The sequence below is a fragment of the Akanthomyces muscarius genome, chromosome 1, assembly GCF_028009165.1.
Source record: "Akanthomyces muscarius strain Ve6 chromosome 1, whole genome shotgun sequence".
Lineage (NCBI taxonomy): Eukaryota > Fungi > Ascomycota > Sordariomycetes > Hypocreales > Cordycipitaceae > Akanthomyces > Akanthomyces muscarius.
The window spans coordinates 580,706-602,948 of record NC_079241.1 but is presented as its reverse complement, the minus strand read 5'-3'; the positions used below and the strand labels follow the sequence as shown (position 1 = coordinate 602,948).

Sequence of the window (22,243 nt, the reverse complement as noted above, 5' to 3'; positions counted from 1 at the left end):
GACGGTTGGCAAGAAGCTTCCAGAAGCTCAAGTTGAATTTGAAACTTTCGACAAACTGGACACAAGAATATCATGGCCGGTTCAAGTTCGTCGATTAGCCCAACGTTCAGTGCCATCAGTCCATTTCCCATCGCGAACGCTGCCTACCCTACACTGCTCGCCGAGAAGTAAGGCAAACACCGGCTACCCTGCCAAAGGTGGAATGGCCCTTTCCACCTAGGTTCGGTGAAGTAAACGGCGCCGCCTATCAGAAATAGGGTTAGGCGTAGGTATCATATACGAAAACGAGCCGAATCTAATCCGGCATCTCTCCGCGCAGAGATGTGAAGCCGACCGCTTCACGGAGTGCTGTGGTGAAAGCCGATTGTGACACCACGAGCACTACGAACACCAAGCGAGCACGAATTCTCAGTTACATGACGAACAAAGTCAATCCAATATAAAAATCTCAATGGGAAGAAAGGAACCCGGGTCGGCCTCCGGTGTGAAATAAGCTACTGTTCCCATTGTGAAGGATAAGCTTTTACCGAGCCGTGCGGGATCCCTTACCCGTGGATTAGGGTGCAATGCTGCATTTACTCCTAGGAAGGTTCCTTCGGACACAAATCTAAAAAAAGCATAAAAAGGGATCATACGAGATTTTCAGTTTATTTCTTACAATGGGTGGGTGGTTCGATGGATGCAGCCACAACTTTCTCCCTGCAGAGGACACGCATCAAAAGCCGCCCAAGCACATCGCTTTGCACCCCAAAAACATGACCTTGAGAGAACGGCACTACAAAATCCCAACAAACTCATCAATCAATTCCCAGCCAAAAGAATTTGTAAAACGCTCACAGACACATGAATGATCTACACTACACTTGGTCCGTCATGCAGCAGCCTCGGCACCCCCACTGACTCGTTTCCGCACCCCTCCCCCCCGGCCGAGTCCATAAGTCAACCCCTGACGCTAAATTATACTGCGATGGGAAGTGAATCCGGAGGCGGAGCGAAAAGAATGGCCGCGCTCGAGGTATTATGAACTGAACACTTTTTGAGACGAGGCTGCGCAAGTGTCCACCCACATTACCCTTGGCAGGGGAGAGAAGGCGGAGATGAGAGACGATAGTCTGGAATAGAGAACCTAGGACCAGTTTCAACGTGGAAGAAGCACAGGGCAGCCGGCGCTCCGGAGGTGCAGCCGCTGGACTCGGACTGTAATGACGGTAATACTGGCAGCGCGGGCCTGTAATCCGCGTATCTGGTGTTGATGGATCATCGCCTCGGCTCATTCTATTACCAAGGACCGCTCCAGTGCCGGCCTAAGCAAATGCGGCAGCCATTTAAGCATAGCTCTGAGCCCGATGAGCATCCGTCACTGCATTTTCCCTATTGTTAGCCAAACGTCCCGTCGTCGAGCTGATTACAATCTAGACTTGCTTGACTGGCCCCCCCCGTTGGGGATAACATTCGGCAACAATCTTGATTATGGCATAAATTTGCCTCATGTACAGAGACAACAGATTGAAAGTCTCAATGACATAAAGCTCTGGCCTGATGAAGCCCGTGCTTACCCCGTCCAGCTCAACCCAGGGATGCTGTACTTGAGCATCTCTTTCAGCCGCCATCACAGCGGCATGGGCTCCGTGCCGATGATGTGCCCGTCGGGCATCCATGCCAAAATGCTGCTGTCTTGAGGACGCGGGAGCCCCAGATCAGAGACCACGGCCTCGGTGCGCCGCATCATGACCTCTCGTCCCCTGAGCATGACAATTGCGGCTCTGGGCTCTGGAAAGCTGTCCAGGGCAAACGATCTGAGAACTTGCTCGTCGAGCGGCAGGGCCTTGAACACCCGCCGCAAGTTAAAACTCATCAGGTCCGGAACCGCTGCAAACGGCACCACCGAAAGGTCCTGCCCTATGTCTCTCCGGCTCATCGCGCAGTGAGGATCGAAGAAGGGGTCTAGATGGCTGGCGCCTGGGTCAAACGCCAGCCCGATACCGAGCATGCTTAGGTTGGGCAAAGGGGAACGGGTAGGCGAAGAGGGATCCGGAACGGGAGGGGGCCACCGGGGGGACAGGCTCATGGGCGCTGGGATGGAGGGCAGGTTAGGGATTGGGAGGTTGATTTTCCATTGTGTCAGTGTGCGATACTCGACGTAGAGAAGGAGAGAGCGTGTCTGATGGAGGCACGAAGAGTGGCGGATTGTCACAGTAGTAATGCTGTTGATTCTATAAGAATGATGGATTCCTTGCCATTGCTAGGGGAAGCTCTTATATTCACAAGAAATGGCATGCCACGAGAAACATCAAAGTTTGCGCCGCGTTGCGCCATCAAAGTCACATACAGCCGCGCGAGACTCACGAGCAAGTCTGTCAAGCCAATGTTGAGGATAGCTCCATTCCACGTCTGCAAAACAAGAAGCTAAAAGCTTTGATCGTGATGCTGTGTGGGTGGAAATTGTCCAAGACTGATCGAGAATGACTACGAGACGTCGTAGCATCGACATAAAGAGGTGGCAGATGCACCGCAATTGATAATTCATCCAATATATGCCATCTCGATATACGGAGAAAAAGACAATGAAACAAGCAGCCGCCAAGGCTGCCGAGAAGCCACACACGCCGAGTACCAGTAAAAGCGAAAAGGCATACGGCTTGGCGCCAGCCAAGTGTCTCGATGAAGTCTCTACTCATAGTGCTAGCTACCACAGCAAGCGACACAATAGAAAACACTCTTCATTTGCTTTGCCGATATTCAAAGCCCCCAAATTCAAACATTTGATTTGATGCGCCTCATTGTTGCTGTGGCTTGACGCCATCAGTGGAGTACATTTGCGCACGCCGGCACAAGGGTTCTGCATAGTTGCGCGCCATTTCTTTAGTATTCCCAAATCGTATTTTCGCGATGCGTTTTTTTCCTTTTTCTCCTTCGCACGGACTGAAACATCTTTTCCTTGTTCTGGTCTGATGAGAAGGAAAGAAGGGGGGGGGGGGTGGGCGTGGCTGCAAGGAAGCGGTTTTATCTCGATGGGAAAAGAAAAAGAAAAATCTCCACGGCCCCGCGAGTCGCGCGGGACTGGGATCACGCTCCAGGGATGGATGAGCCCTGCCACTGCCTGGCCTGCGCTTCGGCAAATGGGTGCTGGCTGTTTCGTTTTGCTTCTTTCGGCCTTTGGCGGTGCAGACGATTGACCCTGGAATAGCCTCGTGGCGACTGCTCCTTGTTGGGCGTAGTGCTTTCTTCTTTTCTTTTTTTTGCTTCAACGCATTCGAGATTCATGAATGAATAACCACTGCCGAGGGGCGATGGCGCTTTCGCAGAAAAACGAGACTGGAGAGAACCCGGGTGTCCGCCTAGAATTTGGCGAACAAAATGACGGGAGACGTTTCTGATCTACATTAGGTTCGTAGACGATTCCATCCATAGGTCCTCATCTTTGATGAGATGGCGTTTTCATCATCGTCGCGGAGGGAGCCAAGCAAGTGTGAAACATTATCTGCAACCATACTTTTCGTGCCAAGCCCTCACTCTCCTCTTCACCTTTTACCAGGAATGCCACGCTTGATTCAACTACATGTGCAGCAAAGCGTCAAAGCTGACAAGCTTCTTCGCCGAGGGCCCCCGGCTCGGCGCGCTCAGAGCGCTTGGACATGCTGTTTCAAACCCCCACGGCGCGTGACGAGACATGCATCGATCAAGACACTGGTGATGATATGACTCGCAAAGTAGGCAGAAAGAAAAAAGTGGCACATTTGCTTGCGGAAATTATTTTTGTGGACAGGGGAAAGATCAGGATCGATGAGCAGTCACGACGCTCTCCGTCGGCGATGCGACATCAACCGGGCTCTCGGGTTTGCTGAGGTGAGAGTGTCATTGCACCAGCGCAATCGGCCGCTGCTCTACTCACGAGAATTTGCATGCTTTTAGTTTGATTTAGAAGAAGAAACTCCCCGCATTGCAACACTTGCTTGGTCCTATTCCTGCATCGGGCTAGCATTGTCTGAAGATGGCACTGACAGCGGCCGCATTGATGCCATCCGTAATTGCTCTCGACGACGTGTGGGCAATCTCGAGTACAGACGAATGCCAAAGCACACGATAGGCCTGAAACGAACTACAGATGGCATAAAGCTACGCCGAGGACTCAGTCGACGTCCATTGAAAGTTACAACACGAACCCCCCCGGCAGGCAAGAGCGGGCCGAACGTGCACATCCAGCGAGACCGTGCTCTGCCGCAGCATCCACGCAGGGCTGAACTGTGAATGCCCAATGCCGTCCTGCATACGAGTCCAATTACCCTTGACACTCCAGACTTTGGCGTAAAAAGGTTTGTTGGTTCTGCTAAATGTCCAAAGCAGGGGCACAATTGCTGCACTTTCGCTCCACGCCAGCACGCCAGCACGCCAGCATGAATCTAATAATGCGGGAGGAAAGCTACATGGCCACTATTGTTTTTTGCCTTTCAACAATAGGAGAGTTGCAATGCGCAGCCTTGAGCCTTTAGCATCACAGCGCAGATTGAGCAACTCCATGTTCTTGGACTGCAGTCCAAGAACAATTACCTTGGGTCGCTCAAGCATCACCGCAGGGAGTAAGTGATATCTTGACCCTCTGCATTTTGCATCCAAAAATACACAATCGCGATCCGTACGGGGCGAATGCGAGTCATTATTCCGTGCCCTAAAATGCAATCGAGAGGCATGACCGCCCATCACAATCTGCTTTGAGCGTCCTTATCCACATCTTGATTGGGAACACCTCGAACAGACCCGATCATCGCAGAGTGCTCCAGCGCGACCCGCCGGCCGCTTTGAACAGTCACGGCTCGAGGCCCTACTTTGTAAGTTTGCATTCTGATATCCATTCTGCGTTGAAAGCAATTAAATACTAGTGTCATCGCCATTCTGCGTCACGTCTGGTGGAGGCATCTGGCATGTCACTTATAGCTGGGGGCGGCGAACGGGACAACTCCACCAAGCCGATTGTCCATCTCATCCAGCATTGGACGTTTTGCTGATTTACGGCAGCTTTGTTCCGCGCACCGAGGCCCTGCTTGGCATGCATAGAACAGAAAAGGGGCTGCAGGTACGGATACATACTTTTTTTTTTTGTTGGTAGTGCAAGACGAGGCTGCTTCTGTGGAATGGCATGCATGCATATGCGTGAGGGCGCGCGTTGAGGATGCACTCTTCAACACTAGTTTATGTAATTGCGTTCGACGTCGACAACCGCGGCTCGTTCTGCAAGAACCGTATTTACAATGCCACCGAGGTAACTCGACGCAGTGACTGCAGCACTTGAATAGCCAATGCAGCCCCGAATTTTAGCTTCGCTGGAATGGCTGCACAGATGTTGAAACCTGTAACACAGCGTCTGTGTGATTCGACGCTACCACTAATGCCAGCTTCCATGACCGAGTTCTTTTCTTCGCGCCGGCCGAGAGTCGGAAACCCGCGTATACGTCGAACAAGACCGTCCAGGCCAGCGGCGCACAATCCAGACCCGACTGTCTGGAAGAGCGCCGAGGAATATTCCGCATACAGTATCGGGTTGCGGAGTCCTCAACAGCGATGGTGAACGCCATGAAAATGGAGACATGAAGACTGCGTCAGAAGGTCCACGTCTTTCTGCCTCTGCTCATGGCGTGCGCATGGCGTCTGTTGGCCCTGTTTAGCCCTCCGCCATGGGCTCCATACCACGGACCTGTATCGAAATTAGGAAGTATGTCCAAGGAGGGTGTGTGGGTGTGCCAATCCGCCCCCATTTGGCGTAGCCCGTTAGACCCCGCGACGTCCCGCAGAGGCTGAATAGACTGGAGCTTGGGCTTGATATCGAATGGGCTAAATAGCAGGGGTTCTTCATTGATGGGCTCGGGGAATTATTGCGCACAGGAGAATTGCAGTAACCCATCCCATGGGTTCGCGATTCAGTTTGGGCAGCTATTGAGACCTACTCCCAGTAGTCTCCTGTTCCATGGGGCACTGTAATTGCGTGGTGGTTGCAGCAAGTGGACTTGTAGATGCATACACATGGCGACGGGGTGCAGTAGCGCAAGCCCTGGAACCAGGAACTGTTCTGCAACACTTACATGCTGCAGCCGCGCTATTCCCAAACCAGAGCTGCCACAACTGTAGTATTAGCACCAGGCTGCAGAGCTTCGAGCCATTAATGTAGCTAGTTGCTGCGGACTGAAAAATGTGCAGACCTTGCATAACAAGCCTGTCGGCGTCGAAACCCCGAGGCGTAGTCGTGGCAGGTTCGACGGCGTTGTTAGTAGACCCGATGAGGTCGTGTTGTAGGTGCAGCAGCTGGGTAGGGTTCCATGACACATCATCGAGCGTAGCCCTGGAGGCGTCGAAGCTCTCTTCTAGAACGAGCGCTAGTTGGGACGGAGCTCATGATTGAGCCCGGCCCAGAGGCGATGGGCGCCCGAGCATAATTTCCTACAACATGAGGTTGAAGACATGGATGGCTGCAAGCCATCGATGGTGTCTGGGGAAGTCCAGTTGGGTGGGAAGTTGTGGCCGGGTCACCGCTCGTCCGGCCACAGCCATCGCGGATCACAATCAATATTGGCGAAGAAAAGTCTGACTACGGCCGAGAGACTTACCGGCTCAAAAAGCCACATTTGGCTTCTGACACATGAAGCAGGCTTTAAACTGACAGGCAGCTTTGCCATGAGGTTGCTGCATGGTGGCTGTCGGCGTGGCGCTGTGGGGTTGAATGTTTGGGCTGTCACGGTTGTCAACCAGCAATGAAGGAATGCGATTCCTATGTAGCCATCTCAACGCAAAACTAATGCATGGCTGCGGTGGAGACAAGAGTAGCATGGCTCGTGGTAAGTGGAAACTGTTCGCGTGAGCTCATGGAAGCTGTAAAAATCGAACCAGTTTGCTGCGATATGCTCTCCTGCTCGTCTCCGTGTAGATGCTCGTCGACGTCCCAGGCCGGCGGATCCGAGCCGGTGGTCAGCCCTTTGCGATATCTGGAAAAGTCGGGACAATTTCTTGCCATGTAGACCCCAAGAAAATCCTCGCAACGTACGCGGGGGTCAATGGAGAATCTTCACATGCGTATTCGTACAAGGAGGCGTCGTTCCAGACCACACAATGAGAAAGCTTCTTGTCTGCTCAGTGCTTGGCGGCGGTTTGCGATCGATTGTTCAACTCATTCGAGGCGCCATTCACGCCGAATAGACTACACGGTGGCTTGGCGAATCCAACAGTAGTTCCCCGCGTACATCTCAAAGTGCGCTGCTTGGCGCAGCTTGTCCGAGGCTGGCAAAAAAGTTCGAAACGTCCGGTGCGCCGAAAGCATGTGTCACAGACGCCAGACCGAAACCCCTGCAGACGAGCCAAAAAGGCGGCGAAGAGGGCTGCAATGGTACCGCAGGATTGTCTCACTACTTGACTCGGGGCTGACTATGGCTAATGAGGTTTTATTCTTTTCTTTGTCGTGAATCACTACGCTGTAGCACTGACTCTCTGGTGGCCTCGGTATGATCATTTTCGCACCTCGCGGAAGAGACTGCGCGACGTCGAAACAGCGCCAATCGTCCGCTGATGCGACTAGAAGCAGCATATTGTCCGGCGCGAACAACGCCGCTAGCTTCCGTGCCGTTAGTTGGCGTTGCCACAACTCCCGATGCCGCTGTCCTCTAAACTTTGTTATTAGCGCGTATTGGTTCAGAACATTGACAGATGTTCTGATGGTGGGCTATGGGTAAGGCTTCTATGAGGTTGGCATTTTGGGAGGGTTACAACGCGCCATGTACCCCAGCCCAGGGACCGGCCGTGGCTGTGTGTGTGTGTGTGCTGTCTAGTGAGTGCGTCGACGTCCTCCGCGATCAGCCATCGCGCTAGGGCAGCTCTCAACGGGAGTGTTTGTAGGGCCATTAGAAGGCAGCGATGTGGGAAGCTAGTGAGCGAGTCGGCGTTAACTTGATCGCGGCCGGAAGAGGTCAGCTGATAGCCTGACGGTGACGAAATGCCGCTGTTAATCGGGCGTAGTGCCGTGCGGTCTGTCGAAAGCCAGGTCTTTCGATGGCTGCAGTGGCGGGCATCCCCCACGTCCAACCAAGACGACAACTCCGACGTCGAGTCGGCCATCGGATCATCTGCCGAATGTAAAGGGTGTGCGGTTAACAGAAACGCAGGACTCGAGGCTTCGCTTGGTCACGACGTGATTGCGACTCGTCACCCACGGCGATGCAAAAAGGAAATCTAGTTGGCCCGGCCAAGCACAGCATCACGCACCATGACTGGATCGCCCGTTTGCTGCCAGGCGGGCTGGAGCGAGATGCAGGGCCTGTATGGCTTGTGCGGGCAGCTGGCAGGCTGAAGGGACTGGCCACTCACAGCCCAAGGACGCCCGTTTGCTCGGTGACAGGGGAGCGCTGACAGGTGGCGCTAGATCGCCTGCAGGCAGCCAGCCCAGAGCCCGGCGGCAACGTGGATTTGCTCACTCGCCCTATGACGAGATGCGGTAACATTTCACACGGTGACTTTTAAATTAACAGACAGGGGAATAAAACTATGCTTTTGTGGGCGGTGTCGTGTCTCGCATCTCAACAGCAAGTGGCGATGGGCGAAAAAGAACTGCCGGCAGCACTCGTCAGGTTAAACAATGTCCGAGCGAGGCACGACGTCAAGAGGCGAAATCGCCAACTGCGTCGACCATTGGTCCTGTGATGTGTACCTCGGACCAAGCATCTTTATGCTCTGCTTCGGGACGCCCTTCCGATGCAGACTAGCCTGCCATCAATTTCGCGAAGAGTGGCTGCACACGCACAACCCGTGTCTCAGCACACACACAACCTCCATCCATCCGTCTTGTGCACAGACCGCCGAATGCCATGCGACTAAAACGGCCACTCGTCAAATATCCTGGGGTAAATTCCATGGCTGGTAATGAATCATCGGGAGCGCAGACTGACAAGCCACGAGGCTAGTGAGAGCCTGCAGGGCTGGCGTATCGCAAATGCTCACTATGCGCCGACGTTCAGAATGCTCGTAGGCACGCGGACGAGCCAGGCCATTGCAAATCTCTGTACCTTTTACAAGTGTCCAGCTTCAGTACAGCTGCGCAGGGAACCAAGCTTGCGTTGCAGGTCATGCGTTTCTGTAAGTAACTGGACTTGGCCGAACTCGGCCGCGTTTCGTCATGCCAAAAGGCAATACATGTATATTAGAACAGCTAAGAAAATAGCCAACGCCCCAACAAAAACCAATTCTCAGTTCAGAGCAATGCAAGCAACGCAGTGTCAGGCCATGTGCAAAAGCCACTGACCACTCAACTAGTGGGTTTTCGCTGCACAATCCCTTGAGGGCCTGATCAGGAGAGTTAGTCTGCCACTCCCTGAGCGAGATGGGCCGATGGTAGACTGGGGAAACCTGTTGACCTGCCACATGCCGCAGCAATCATTCATGCGCTAGCGACATTGGACAAGGCCGTCTCTGATGCGTCCCATGTTGGTCGCGTGAACGACGGCGGGAAGTGCCGCCACCCGCCACCCGCTTGTCGAGGATGCGACGTTATGCATACTGCCGAGTTACCTCGACCGTTTTTCTGGAGAATGGTCTGAAGAGAGTGTGAAATTCTTACAGGTGTGGCGAGCATCCTACGGAGTACAGAGCAATGTTATGCGCAGCGTGGGCTATATCAGGCATGCTGCGGTGTAAGTGGGCAGGGGACGTGGTTGTAGCTGGCCTTGTCCACAACAAGGCAGGCGCAGGATGAAAGAATACCAAGCCCCAATATAGAAGGGATAGAACTCAAAGAGTGCAAACAGGCCCGATTTGATGAGCGCGCTGGTGCGGCCCAACGGCCCTAGGAATCTAGTCTTGCGGCACGACCGTTTCGCCATGTGGTGGTGATTTGGCCCTTGCAGCGCGCAAGGCACGACATGGGTCCCGGGGGGGGGGCATTCGCAGATTCTAGCGGGCAGTGGCGACCAGCAGGGCTTCGCTATTACTGTGCCGGCTCCCAGATCCAACAGCAGGACTCATTCGGTGCTTTTTGCGTCAAAAAAAAAAAAAAAAAAGCCCCATAACGTTCCATAACTCTGGAACGGATGCCCAGGGTTCTTGACCCGCCCAGGGACACAGATTGGGGTACGGAGTACGGAGTAGGCACTCTAGATTATTACTTGAACTTGCCGATGAGCCATTTTGGCTAGGAAGCAGAAACCGGCCGCCGATGAAGAAGAAGAAGAATAATAATAATAATGAAACATGGCCGTTGTGCAGCAGCACGCTTCACTATTCGCCATGAGACGACCGTGTCAAAGCCAGTCAGATATTCGGCCCGGGCTGGGCTCGTTCTGTTTGGGGCTTCTTGGCCTGCCGCCCCCCGTGTAAGCCGACAAGGCCGGCAGCAAAAGGGCAAAGTAGGGCCGCGCCGCCGGAGCGGGTTCGAAACCGGAATAGCGTGCACCAGCCTGTTCCTGGCCTGAGAGCCTCGTTCTCTTGGGACGTCTGGCCGTGTGTGCTGGTACTCGTAGCAGGCCAGGACAAAAGGGCAGATTGAGGCTGTCATCGGCAGGGCCTGATGGCATCTCTAGTCTCTTGTGTAGTTGGCAGAGAGGCTGGGCTTGGTGATGGTGTGAAGTCGAGGGCGCATGTACACTGAGCCGAGCAACTCGGTAAATCCCGATAAGAGCTTTTGGCCCAACCGGCCACATCTTCCTTTGCTGAAATATGCAGCTGTACGTGTCTGGAAGCATTACGCATGCGCATATAGCCATGCAAGCATATAAGACGGAGTCCTCTTATTCTTTCTCGGCGCGCGCAACGCCCTCTATTCGCGCAGAACCACATGCGGCAAGCCCCAGCTGACCCCATCAGCAGCTGGGCCCTTTTTCATGCAGAGCGCATCAGGCAAGAGGGTCTGCAAAGTGAGGCTTTGCCATTGGTTCCCGGCGTTTTGGCCCATTCTTGGCCGTCATTCTCTTGGGGCAATAACTGGTGAAATGGGTTGCGCAAGCGAGTGTCCACCTTGTTTATGCGCTGCCGGTAGGTATATGACTGCCGGCCGCCGTATATTCGCCATGCCAGAGCGAATACTGCGAGAGCCTCTCGTCGAAAGCCGCTCTCACTACGGGGGGGGGACCTCGCCTGCTCACCAACGTCAAGGTCTAACTACTGGTAAAGGCATCCGTTGTGCGCTAGAAACAGCCAAGACAGCCTTGCGTGGCACGTTGCGCTAGCGGTTTAGAGCCCTGGAAGTGCCCAAGACGCTAGGGAGAGACTTTGACAGGCTGGGCGTGCTGGACAGGTAACTACTGGTAGCCAGTCGTACAGTCGCTCTCCAAGAAGAATACTGGCAATTTAACCAGCTACCAGTGTGCGAGTTTAGCGCAATGTCATCGTAGTGCTTCTAGGCTTTTCAATATTGAACGCCACCACCACAGTCTGCAAGAGAAGAGAGAAAAAAAAAACGAGGCGTCTGTCCTCCACCACACCAAAGCTGGGCGCCGCCACCACGCGTTGTGCCCCTTGAGGACCTGGCTCGTGTCGAGCAGGGGACAGCCCATCGGCCCTTGCCCGGAAGGGTACTGGTGTAAAAAGAGGTAAATTAGTTCTTCCTTCTTGTTCTTCTTTTTTTCTGTGCGACGGGACGGACTGTAAAATACTCGGAGAGAAACCGTCGTCGTCGTCGTCGTCGTCGTTGGATCTGATGGCGGGCGCATTCCGTCCTTGGCCTGGGATTCACAGGCTGGTTGGTGGTGGCAACGACCGATGCCGTCTCTAATTGGCAGATGTTTTCGTATAGCAAGCCGTCGTCGTGTGCGCCTCTACGGAGCTCCAGGTAGGACATCCAGCTCGAGTCGTGAAAAATGTCCCTGCTCAGCTTGCTCATTGGGTACAAGCGGCCCTCTAACGGTGGCGAGCCAGGCTGCAGCAGCAAATGACGGCCAAGGTCAAGCCCATGGTCGAGTTCTCGCTTGTGTCCAGCCCCCCTAGTACCCCAGCTTCGCAGGGAATTGCAGATTTTCTGCCAATCACGGCTGTGAGAAATTACGATGATGATGAGAGACACCCAAACTCGGACATCTGCATGGCTTGTCTGCATGACTTGTCTACATTTAGACTCTTTTTTTTTTTTTTTTCTGTTTTATTTCTAGGGTTTGTTATAGTCGGTGGAAGGACCGGATCCCAGCAGCAAATGGGCAATATATTTGGTTGCTTGCCGAGTCCGTCTACTGGTAGATGTCGCAGCGCGGGCCTGGGAGGGGCCGTCGTATCCCTGTCTTCTTTCCGTAGGCACGTCCGTTCACCCGTTGGCCTACCGTTATGTATTACTGCAGATATTTCTGCTACTTTTCTTTGCCAGCTTGATTCATTCTGTTGCTCTGGCCATGTCGCTCGCTGCCTCTGCAGGCTGTGGTGGGGAACGCCTGGCCTGTTCCCACTGGGAGGGTTGGATGGCTCTTGGACCGGCGCTGGAGTCCACTGAGAGCCCCGTCTTGCCCCGTCTCGCCATGCCCTGAGCCTCCCCTGTACCTGTACGTTGGCCTGTCCTGTCCTGTCCTGTCCTGCCAGGCACTGGTGCGCTTCCCTCGAGACCCCCTGCCTGCGCCCCAAGGGGGAGGGGTGGTGCCTTTCTCTAGCGTCCTTCAGAGTCTCTTTAGCGCACGCCTCTCCCCCCCCGGGCTAGCTCCTCTTGACTCTTGAGGGACCGACTCACACCCACCACCCACCACCCATCACCCACCACACCACCACCACACCAACTTGACCGCGACCTGCATGTCCCGTCCACTCTACCAGTATCCCGCAAGCCAGACACTCGACACTTTTCTCTCTTCAACTGCCTGCAAAATACTCTACACCCCTCCCAACCTTTTACCACCTGCGATCCCACTTGGCGCGTTTCCTTTTTTTCCCTTCGCTTCTCCAGCACGACCGTAGTTCCACACTCCCCCATCAACAACCCAAACCCAGCCGCACCTCGCATCTCTGTATAAGTCGTCTGCCCTCCCCGCATGTACCCACCACTCTATCCTCGACCGTCTTCCTCTTCTCTCTCTCCCTCGACTTTTCTTCGTCGTACCTTGGTGCCAGAACTGCTCTGAATGTAGCTGGGCCACTGCCGTATCTGTTTGATCCTTCATCATTCAGCCCTACTTACAACTGGCACCGACTCTCCAACGTCCCACCACCGGGACCCTCTTCTATAAACGACTCCCAGCATGGCACAGCTCTTCCTACTCTGACTCCAGCACTCCGGTTCTTCAGTCACGCTTCTTCTCGACGGTACCCTCTCCGCTTGATCTCGACTCGTTCATTCCTCGCCGATTCTCTTGTGCGGACGACAACGTTTGCCTCTTGCTCCACCCATCCCGTCTTGCCGCACCCGCCACGGCTCGATAAACTTCCCGCCGGCGCAACCTCTAAATAGATACCAATTGGACGTGTACCGCGATCCCAAGACCACTGCTTCTTCTGTAATTCTGCCACAATCCGACGGCTCCGTCAACAACCGCCAAAATGGCCGTCAACATGGCCAATCTCTGCCCGCCACCATTCTACGATGCAAGGCTCTATCCCAACAGTGGAGGATGTAAGATGACCCCTCTGGCCAAGGCTTCCAACACCCTGCTCCGTTCAGTACTGACTCGTCCCAAAGTCGTCGATGGCCGCCTCTGCCAGAAAATCGCAGACGGCGTAAAGTGCTGCCTGCCCTGCCCCCTGACCGACTGGATCTACCCCGACAGCTTCCGCACCATCGGCACCGTCGCCAACTGGGTCGCCACCGTCAGCGCCCTCTGCTGCCTCTACCTGCTCCTCTCCTGGGCCTTTCTGCCCGTCGACAAGACCAACCGCCACTACCTCAGCATCTGCCTCACCGCCGGCGTCTTCCTCATGAACATGGGCTTCGTCGTCCCGCTCGCCGCCCAGCCCGCCCAGTGCTACGACAAGATCACGCCCCACGGCATGGCCACGAGCAAGGTCTGCGGCGCCTCGGGCGCGCTCCTCATCCTCGGCGGCTGGAGCGGCGTCATGTGGGCGTTTCTGCGCTCCCTGTCCCTGCACCTCCAGATTTGCTGGCAGGTCACCGTCGGCCGCCCCTTCATGTACTTTGCCCAGGCCGCCGGCTGGGGCGTGCCCCTGATTGGCATCATCCTGGCCCTCGTCTTCAGCGGCGTCTCCTTTCGCTTCGGGACCATCTGCCACATCAACCACGACAACAGCTTGGCCGACCTCTGGGTGCCTCTCCTCATCTTTGCCGGCATCACCGTCATCACCACCTTTGCCACGTTTGGCTACTGCGTCAAGGTCTACCTGGCGTCGCTGGCGGACAGCTCAGCCTCCACGGAAGGATCCGGCTTGCCCTCGTACTCGAACAGCATCCGCACCATGACCCCGCGGCAGGCCTACCGCCGCGTGAAGCGCGTCGTTGCCATGCAATGGCGTGGTATCGCCATTGTGCTCATCATCGTTGCCGACGTCATCTTCTTTTCTGTCGTCTTCGTATTCCAGGACAATGTCGTCGAGTCCGTCACCAGGGACCCCAAGGTCGCAGAGAGCTGGGTACTGTGCCTGATTGGCTCCGGCGGCGACAAAAATCAGTGCCTCAGGGAAGCAGGCAAGTTTGTTGTCAACGAGGCGACCGTCACTGCAGTTTTGCTGCTACTCGGGGTGCGTACACTTCCTAATTCTTCTCTGGCTTTGCCTCAGCACTAACTGAATCATAGCTCAACGGAATCTGGCTCATGTTTCTGCTTGGCCGCCGGTCCATGTTGACCGCCTGGGTCGACCTGTTCAAGAACCTCGTCGGCCGAGGTGGCAAAAAGAAGAAGGAATTCGTGTCTGTCGACGCCAGACACGACATGAAGGCCGATACACGTTCGTATGAGATGCTCTCGCGAGAAAACAGCACCGTGGTAACATCCGCGTCCCCAGTGAAGTACCCGTCGACGGACCGCAAGACGTCAGCGTACTATGAGCAAAACTCGGCTCGATACCACGCCCCATCGCGCTCGTTTTCGACACCTCGATCACCGGTGCAGCGATCTTGGGATGCGCAACAGACGTTTGCCAACACGCGTGGGCCAAATTCGCCGTCTCCGACGTTTAATTCGCGCGGGCCACATTCCCCGCCTCCGACGTTCAACTCGCGTGGGCCAAACTCGCCGCCTCCGACGTTTCCCAACTCGCGTGCGCCGAATTCACCGCCTCCGCCGCCTCGGTCGCCGCGATCCCCGCAACCCGGCTTTGACAATAGAAGTCACGCCGCGAATTACGAGAGCATGAACCCTCTCGGCATGAACAGAATCTAGTGAAGAAGAGTAAAGAGCAATCTTTGCTCTTTCCACGTCCAAGGTCACCCTTCACAGTGCCTTGGTCAAGCAGCAAGAGTATGAGCTCTTGCGACACATGTCCAACCATGTCTCGGACCCAATTTGTGTCTTGGAAAGTAAAAAGGCAAGCCTCGCGCTTCCATATTACGGAGACTTCCAATCAGAACATCCTTCTGTCGGGCGTTTTCCATGTTCATTACGTCTTTAACATAGCGTGGCGTTGGAGAGTATTCCTCTGTTGAGCAACATTTAATTCGGCACAGTATTTATCATTTACTTGGCCCGATGTATACTTTTTCATTGTTACTATATAGCACTTTTATGACAGCAAAAATCGATAATGCCGAATCACTGATCCTACATGTCTTGTGAATGCGCGGAACTCCCAAACACATCATTTACTCCTGTTGGCTTGCATCGGCTACAAATCTGCCTCGTACGTAAATGGAACCTGTCGCAGGGCCCGTTGCGCATTCGTTCACGACAGCCTGGCAGCTCGAAGAGCTTCTATAGCAGCCTCATGACCGTGGCTTCGTGGCGCCTTGTATGAAAGTCAATCCTGCACGATTGGCTATATTCTTGATCAATCCGCAACATGCTGCTCAGAAGGGCCTTCGTCCCATTCGCGTGGCCATGTGTGCGCTTGCTGGCGCAGCAGCCGCGTACATCTAACCCCAGAGTTTGACCTAAAACTGTGCTAGTGAAACGCCGACCAGACGCAGCCTTGACCAGTCCCGGCCGATCCGGAAGCGGGCTTTGGCCAAACCGACAGATATGCGGCACTTTCGGGATGACCAAAACTCGGCATCTACAAGTCAATTCACCTGTATCAGAAATCGTGACAGGTGCTTCTTTTACTTTGCATCCAGCCGCTGCGATTGGTAGCTGGACAGTGGACCACACGACGAGGCAAGACGTTTGGGTGATTCGGCCTCACATCGCGACCTCATTCTGACTTGCGACGCAGCATCTGCTCATATCAACCGCTTTTGAAAGACCATTGAGCCTCTCTTGAACTTAAACTTCCAGTTCAAATCGCCCGCAGTGATTTTAACTCGGGAGTTGGGCTGCTATTGCCGATTCCCTCTCGTCTTGCTGCACGTCGCGTGCTTCATTGCCCGTTTGTGCCAAGCGCACCGCACGAAACGGAACCACTGTGCGCAAAATGGCAGGCAAACGGTGGTCGCGGGCCAACAGGGGCTCATCGCCTCAGCAAACCACGCAAATCTCCTTCTCGCCCATAGCTTCCCCCGTTGACAGACCGAGCTTCGCCGCCGAGGAATCTGCTCGTCTGCTGGTGCCGAGCGAGCCTCAAGCTTTTGACCAGGACATTACTTCATCCCCATACTCACATCGCGAAAACGTCACCTGGGACTCGAGAACCCTCCTGCCGCGTTGGAAAAGGATACGCGCTTTGAGGAAGCCTCGCAGACGGACCTGGTGCGGCATGCTCCTACTCCTCCTCCTGGCCGTCGTGGCCATCGGCGCACTATACGCATGGCGCCGCGAGACATATCTCAACGCCCCTTGGAAACCCGACGACGAAACCACAAAGTTCAGCCAGGCGCCGCTGCCTCTTCCCCTCAACCAGACGAGCATCCTGCAGCGGCAGCTGCCCCTGCGCACGCGCGGCCGCCACATTGTCGACGCCGCCGGCGACCGCTTCAAGCTGCTGTCGGTCAACTGGTACGGCGCGAGCGACTCGCTCTTCGTGCCCGGTGGGCTCGAGACGCGCCACCGCGGCGACATTGCGCGGACCATCCGCCGGCTGGGCTTCAACAGCGTGCGTCTGCCGTACGCCGACGAGCTGGTCCTGACGAACCCCGTGATTGCGCCGCACCTCGTCCTTGCCAACCCGGACCTCGCGGGCCTGCACGCGCTCGACGTCTTTGCGGCCGTCGTGGCGGCGCTGACCAACGCAGGGCTTGCGGTGATTGTCAACAACCACATCACGACGGCGACGTGGTGCTGCGGCGCCAACCCGTGCGACGCGGGCTGGGCCAACGACCACCTCGGCGGGCTGTGCGCCGTGCGCCAGACGGAGGAGTCGTGGATCCGCAACTGGGAGGCCGTCATGGACCGCTTTCGCGACAACCCGCTCGTCATCGGCGTGGACCTGCGCAACGAGGTCCGCGGCCTCTGGGGCACCATGCCCTGGGCCAAATGGGCCGCCGCGGCCGAGCGCTGCGGCGACCGGCTGCTGGCCATGAACCCGCGCTGGCTCGTCGTCGTCGAGGGCACCGAGTCGGCCAACGACCTCTCCGGCGCGGCGGCCCGGCCCGTGCGCCTCAGCGTGCCGCACAGGCTCGTGTACTCGGCGCACGTCTACGCGTGGTCCGGCTGGGGCAGCTGGGGCGGGCGCTTCGCGCAGCGCGGGTACGGGTCGTTTGTGCAAACGATGCGGCGCAGCTGGCTGTACCTGCTGGAGCAGGACGTGGCGCCCGTGTGGGTGGGCGAGCTCGGCAGCGGGCGGCACCCGAGCGTGGGCGGCGCGCGGTACTGGCGGAACCTATGGCGGCTGCTCAAGGAGGTGGATGCGGATTTCGGCTACTGGGCGCTGAACCCGGTGAAGCAGTACGAGAGCACGGTCGAGACGTATGCGCTGGTGGAGGGGGATTGGGAGACGCCGGTGCTGGATTATAGGATGAAGGACATGGTCGAGCTGATGCGGCAGTGAAGAAGGTGGTGTATGCTGCGGAATGCTGGCGAGGATCCAATGCCCAGAATCGAGCTCAGTTGAATCATGAAAAGATTCTTTCCATGTAAATACATGTCACAATGTTTGAGGCAATGCTGAAGAGTCCGGTGTGAAGTCCTTCACGGCGTTCATTACGCCAACTCCATGTCCCAGCCACGGATAGCCTTGACCTCGTTCTCTAGCAAACTGATGTTGAAATACGTCTTCAGTGCTGTCACTCTTTCCCTCTCACTCCCAAGCCGACACGCGACCTGCGTCTTGCCACCCAGGTTGACCTTGACCACGTCATTCACCAGCATGACCTTGCCCGCAATGCCAACATCACCACCATCTTCCGCCACAGCCCTGCCCTCTCGCCCCTCTGCAAACTCCAGCGGCTCGCCCTCCCGCAGAAACCGCACCACGAGCACCGTCCACCGATGCAGCGTGTGGGCGCACGCCCACCAGTTCTGCACCGCAAAGTCCTCCTGGAAGAACTCGAGCTCCGCGAAGCTGTAAAACGAGGCCCAGTCCTTGTCCAGGCCGTTGCGGTACTGGTAGATCCACAGCCGCGGCTCGCTGCGCTGCTGCTTGTCAATGTGGCCGTGGACGAGACGGACTTGCTGGCTGCCGAGGTTGTCATGGATCGTCGCCTCGTCGTTCATCGGCAGCGGCGCCGTTGGTCCGTCGCCGCCAAAGGCAACATCGGCGCTGTACTTTGTCCCATCCGGGAGATGAATGATATTGTTAATGTGCGTCCTAAGAAGCAGTGTTTGTATTTTGTTTAATTGTGACGATGAACAGAGACGAACAGAGGGCGGAAGGGCCTTACCATCCTTGGTATTCGCCGCTGGGAACGCCGTCTGTTCGCGTGCGGTTTCTTACGCCAGTCATGGTGACGCGAAACCCGAGCCCACGAAGCATGTGGTGAAAGAATATGCTGAGTTCCATGCAGTAGCCGCCTCTGCCTCGGATAGGATCCTCCATCGTCTTGCGATAGAGCACATCTGGCTTAATGTCGACGAGATGAGTCGGTGAATAATGCACTGCGAGGTTCTCGTACGGGAAGACTGTAATCTGGCACTGGAATAGAGTTTCCAGCGACTGGTACGTTTTGGGAATCCCTAAAGGGTCATCAATGTATTGGTGGTAGTGGACTGGTAAGCGTAGCCGCCGGAGCCATGCTGAGACTTGGGATGTCGAGTACGCCGATGGATGTGACACACTGTGCCTGAAGCCGGGAACGTCCATGTTCTTTTTTAAAGTTTAAAAGTTGACCAATTCCATGAACCTGGTGGTTTGTGTGTGCAAGTATTAAGTGAATCTAGTGTGAGCAGGAAATGTGACTCAACATGAGTTGCGTGCTGCCATTCCGGGCCGTGCTAGATGCGTGTACAGCCGCTGCTCCACCAGCTTGAGCTACAAAGGGGATGCATGGGCTAGAAAATTAGTAGCGGTCAATAGCATAATTTCCTAATCCAATACTTCGCAACTATATCACGCACAAGCTGGAACCAGCCCAAAATTAGGGTTGAATCTTCGCATTAAGCCCTCTAGTAGTTATATATACGCGTAAAACGCGCCTTAAGCTCCTTGTGGCGTTTACCAATGTTTGAACCCCGTCGTGGTCCAACTAAACGCGCGTCGCGATCCGCGAGCAGTCGATTAGCCATATCTTCCACCTCACTAGAAGAAATAATCGCGAATCTAGATCGAGGATGTATTGAATAATTGGGGATTCCTCTAGATCTGTTGCGTATCTTTCGGTAATAGAATCGCGTCGTGAAGTAATTCCATTGAGGCCTGTGCTAAAAGTGCTACAGCTAACCTAGTAGACACTTGTAGCTGCTCGGACAGTTAATTTTGAGTCTCGTTGTGTAGCCTGAAGAGCTGAAATCATTTCAGACTCTCTTTTTTAAAGGAGTTCTTTATTTTTGGTAGAAGAACAACTGTAAGACGGATAGTGCCAATTAGGTGGTGGCCAGCTCTTTCTGCACATACGTCAAACGTCTTTGCTTTGGGAACTTTCACTGATGGTTCTCTACTTATTGCTGGTCTCTCTGCCTCATCACAATGCATGCGCCGCCCAAAATAGAGATTCACGGAGGGCAACATAAGTTCCCCGTCGTCTGCGGGGCACCTTGACTACCAGGAACTGAGCTCCACGGTGCCAGAATCAAGCATGTCCGCGATCGAGAAGCCACACACACGGACTCCCGCCGTCGTGTCCTCTGTATCGTCACTATCTGAGCGCGAGTTACAGCCGAAGAAGCGCAAGCTTCGCACACCAGAGACCTGGAAGCACTTTAGTCTACCCCAAGGAGACGAGGACATGCAGCAGAGCAGCCAGAGACTCTGGTATTTGGCACCGCCTGGCGGGCCGCACACTCTGCCAGGCTATCATCGATGATTTCTATCCCATCCAGCACATACGGCGGTAGCAACAGTTTTTTATCAAAAATTGATTGGAACTAAAGTTGATAGTTCCAAAACCCACATTGGCCAATTGCATGACTTTACTACCTACTATATGCTTTATTCCTGTTTCAGCACTGTAAAAACCTCCCATATATGTCCATCCAAATCCGCAAAGCTGCGGGTGTACATGCCACATCCTGCGCCATAGTTCTCCATAGCGTACGGGTCAGCAGTACCCCCTGCCTCCTTTGCCCGATTGATCCAAGCATTGACATCCTCCTTCTTGTCTACCGAAATAGAATATAGACTTTCAGTTGCCCGATGAGCATTGGTGATCTCGCTGTTTGGGCGGATAAACTCTTTGAAGCGCTCATGTGCATGCATCATGACTGAGACATTCTCATTAGGCGAAGGTAGACGGAAAGATTTGGTTTTCTCGTCGGAGAATTCAGTAATGAACGTAAATCCAACAGCCTTGAAGAAGTCTTCAGTCTTTGAGGTGTCGGTTGTGTGTATATTGAGGTAGAAAGTGGGTGGAGTTGGCGGGATGGTATGCATTATGGCGGTAGCGGGCTACAATAGCAGAAGGGGGTAAATTTTAATAAAGGACGGTTACTCGCAGGATTTGTTTTGTGTCTGGTTTGATAGTGCAAGAAAAGGGAAGATAATACAGTGGTTGCAGGGACCTTTTATACATCAGATGCTCTCACGATCCTCGACCCCTGCAAGACAGGCGCGTGTTTCCGGTGGCTGAAAGCTGAAATAGTCCCCTGCTACATGCCTAGAACGCCAAGTCTCTGTTGGTAAGAGAAGCTTAATCTAGTTGCATAGGCGTAAAGGTGTTGCCAATGGAGTATTCAGTGTCGTTAAAATAGCAAAGCGCTCGCCACCGATTTTGTAACGACGATGTGCTAGCTGAGCACATCAGCCCTTGAAGGCTCTTCACCACATAAGCCGAAATACGAGAGCGTATGAGCCAATAGTCTACTTTTGCAAACGTGAATTTTTGTGCCCATTCTCGAGTTCAAAGTGTTGTTTGATTCACTATTGTTACGTTGGATGTGCGAAAGTGCCGGGATATCAGTTAACGTTAGTATAACCAACGGCTATTGAATTCTCGCAAATTCCGCCAATCCGTTAAGAACGGGTACCATGATTCCTCTGGAAATGGCACGCGTAAGTAAGCGCAGAAAATGCGTCGTAAAGGCAGGCAACCCATTGAACCAGGATAGTGGGGTGGAAGTGTCCCGCCATTTCGATGAACCCCACGTTGCTGCCGACTGCCTTCGCGCAGACCTGCTCCTTTGATCTTTTCCTCATACCAAAGCCAATCTCTCCAAACTTGTCTTTATAAACTCGCGACATAAAAGGATTCGAAATAAACCACCTCCAGAAAATCCGCCGTCATGCCCGCCCCCTCGCCCCTCGCCATCACCACCAGCTCCGTGCAGCGGCTGCTCAAAGAGGAAGCTTCCTACCACAAGGAGCTCGCCGACCAAGAAAAGACCGTCAAGGCTCTTCAGGAAAAGTTTGACGCCGGCGCGACTGATGAAGATGGCAACGAGGCTTTCATGCTAAAGCAGCACGTGAGTCTTTTTTCCCACCTGCGCTTTACCGCGTGCGCGCGCGCGCGCCAACGGCTAACGTCGTTTCTTCCTTCCGGTTAGCAAACCGCCATCGAGCAGACAAAGGGTGTCTTTGGCCCCCTTAAGCAGCGCATCGCCGACGCCGTCGCCAAGCTCGAGGACCAGGTCGCGGCCGCGGAGCAGGGAGGCGCTGCCTCCGAGGCAGAAGTTACCCAGGCAAAGACGGTGCTCGCCCAGGCCAAGGCTGCTGCCTAAATAAAACGATCGAGAAC

The 22,243-nt window shown here is 54.7% G+C and overlaps 6 protein-coding genes across 6 annotated transcripts; 3 read left to right on the top strand and 3 right to left on the bottom strand.

The window, feature by feature from the left end:
- Positions 1–1,609: 1,609 nt before the first annotated feature.
- On the bottom strand, positions 1,610–1,990 carry LMH87_005110 (uncharacterized protein; the record flags this gene model as incomplete). Its single annotated transcript, XM_056202768.1, has 1 exon — positions 1,610–1,990. One exon carries the CDS (start codon positions 1,988–1,990, stop codon positions 1,610–1,612), a length of 381 nt encoding a protein of 126 aa, XP_056058291.1.
- An 11,486-nt stretch (positions 1,991–13,476) lies between these two features.
- Positions 13,477–15,269, top strand: LMH87_005109 (uncharacterized protein; the record flags this gene model as incomplete). Its single annotated transcript, XM_056202767.1, has 4 exons — positions 13,477–13,549; positions 13,616–14,628; positions 14,685–14,835; positions 14,893–15,269. 4 exons carry the CDS (start codon positions 13,477–13,479, stop codon positions 15,267–15,269), a joined length of 1,614 nt encoding a protein of 537 aa, XP_056058290.1.
- Positions 15,270–16,455: 1,186 nt separating this feature from the next.
- Positions 16,456–17,967, top strand: LMH87_005108 (uncharacterized protein; the record flags this gene model as incomplete). Its single annotated transcript, XM_056202766.1, has 1 exon — positions 16,456–17,967. The coding sequence occupies one exon, from the start codon at positions 16,456–16,458 to the stop codon at positions 17,965–17,967; it is 1,512 nt and encodes a 503-aa protein (XP_056058289.1).
- A 152-nt stretch (positions 17,968–18,119) lies between these two features.
- Positions 18,120–19,218, bottom strand: LMH87_005107 (uncharacterized protein; the record flags this gene model as incomplete). The annotated part of the gene is made up of 2 exons (XM_056202765.1): positions 18,120–18,726; positions 18,800–19,218. 2 exons carry the CDS (start codon positions 19,216–19,218, stop codon positions 18,120–18,122), a joined length of 1,026 nt encoding a protein of 341 aa, XP_056058288.1.
- A 1,284-nt stretch (positions 19,219–20,502) lies between these two features.
- Positions 20,503–20,943, bottom strand: LMH87_005106 (uncharacterized protein; the record flags this gene model as incomplete). The annotated part of the gene is made up of 1 exon (XM_056202764.1): positions 20,503–20,943. One exon carries the CDS (start codon positions 20,941–20,943, stop codon positions 20,503–20,505), a length of 441 nt encoding a protein of 146 aa, XP_056058287.1.
- An 848-nt stretch (positions 20,944–21,791) lies between these two features.
- LMH87_005105 (uncharacterized protein) lies at positions 21,792–22,226 on the top strand (the record flags this gene model as incomplete). Its single annotated transcript, XM_056202763.1, has 2 exons — positions 21,792–21,971; positions 22,053–22,226. 2 exons carry the CDS (start codon positions 21,792–21,794, stop codon positions 22,224–22,226), a joined length of 354 nt encoding a protein of 117 aa, XP_056058286.1.
- Positions 22,227–22,243: the final 17 nt, after the last annotated feature.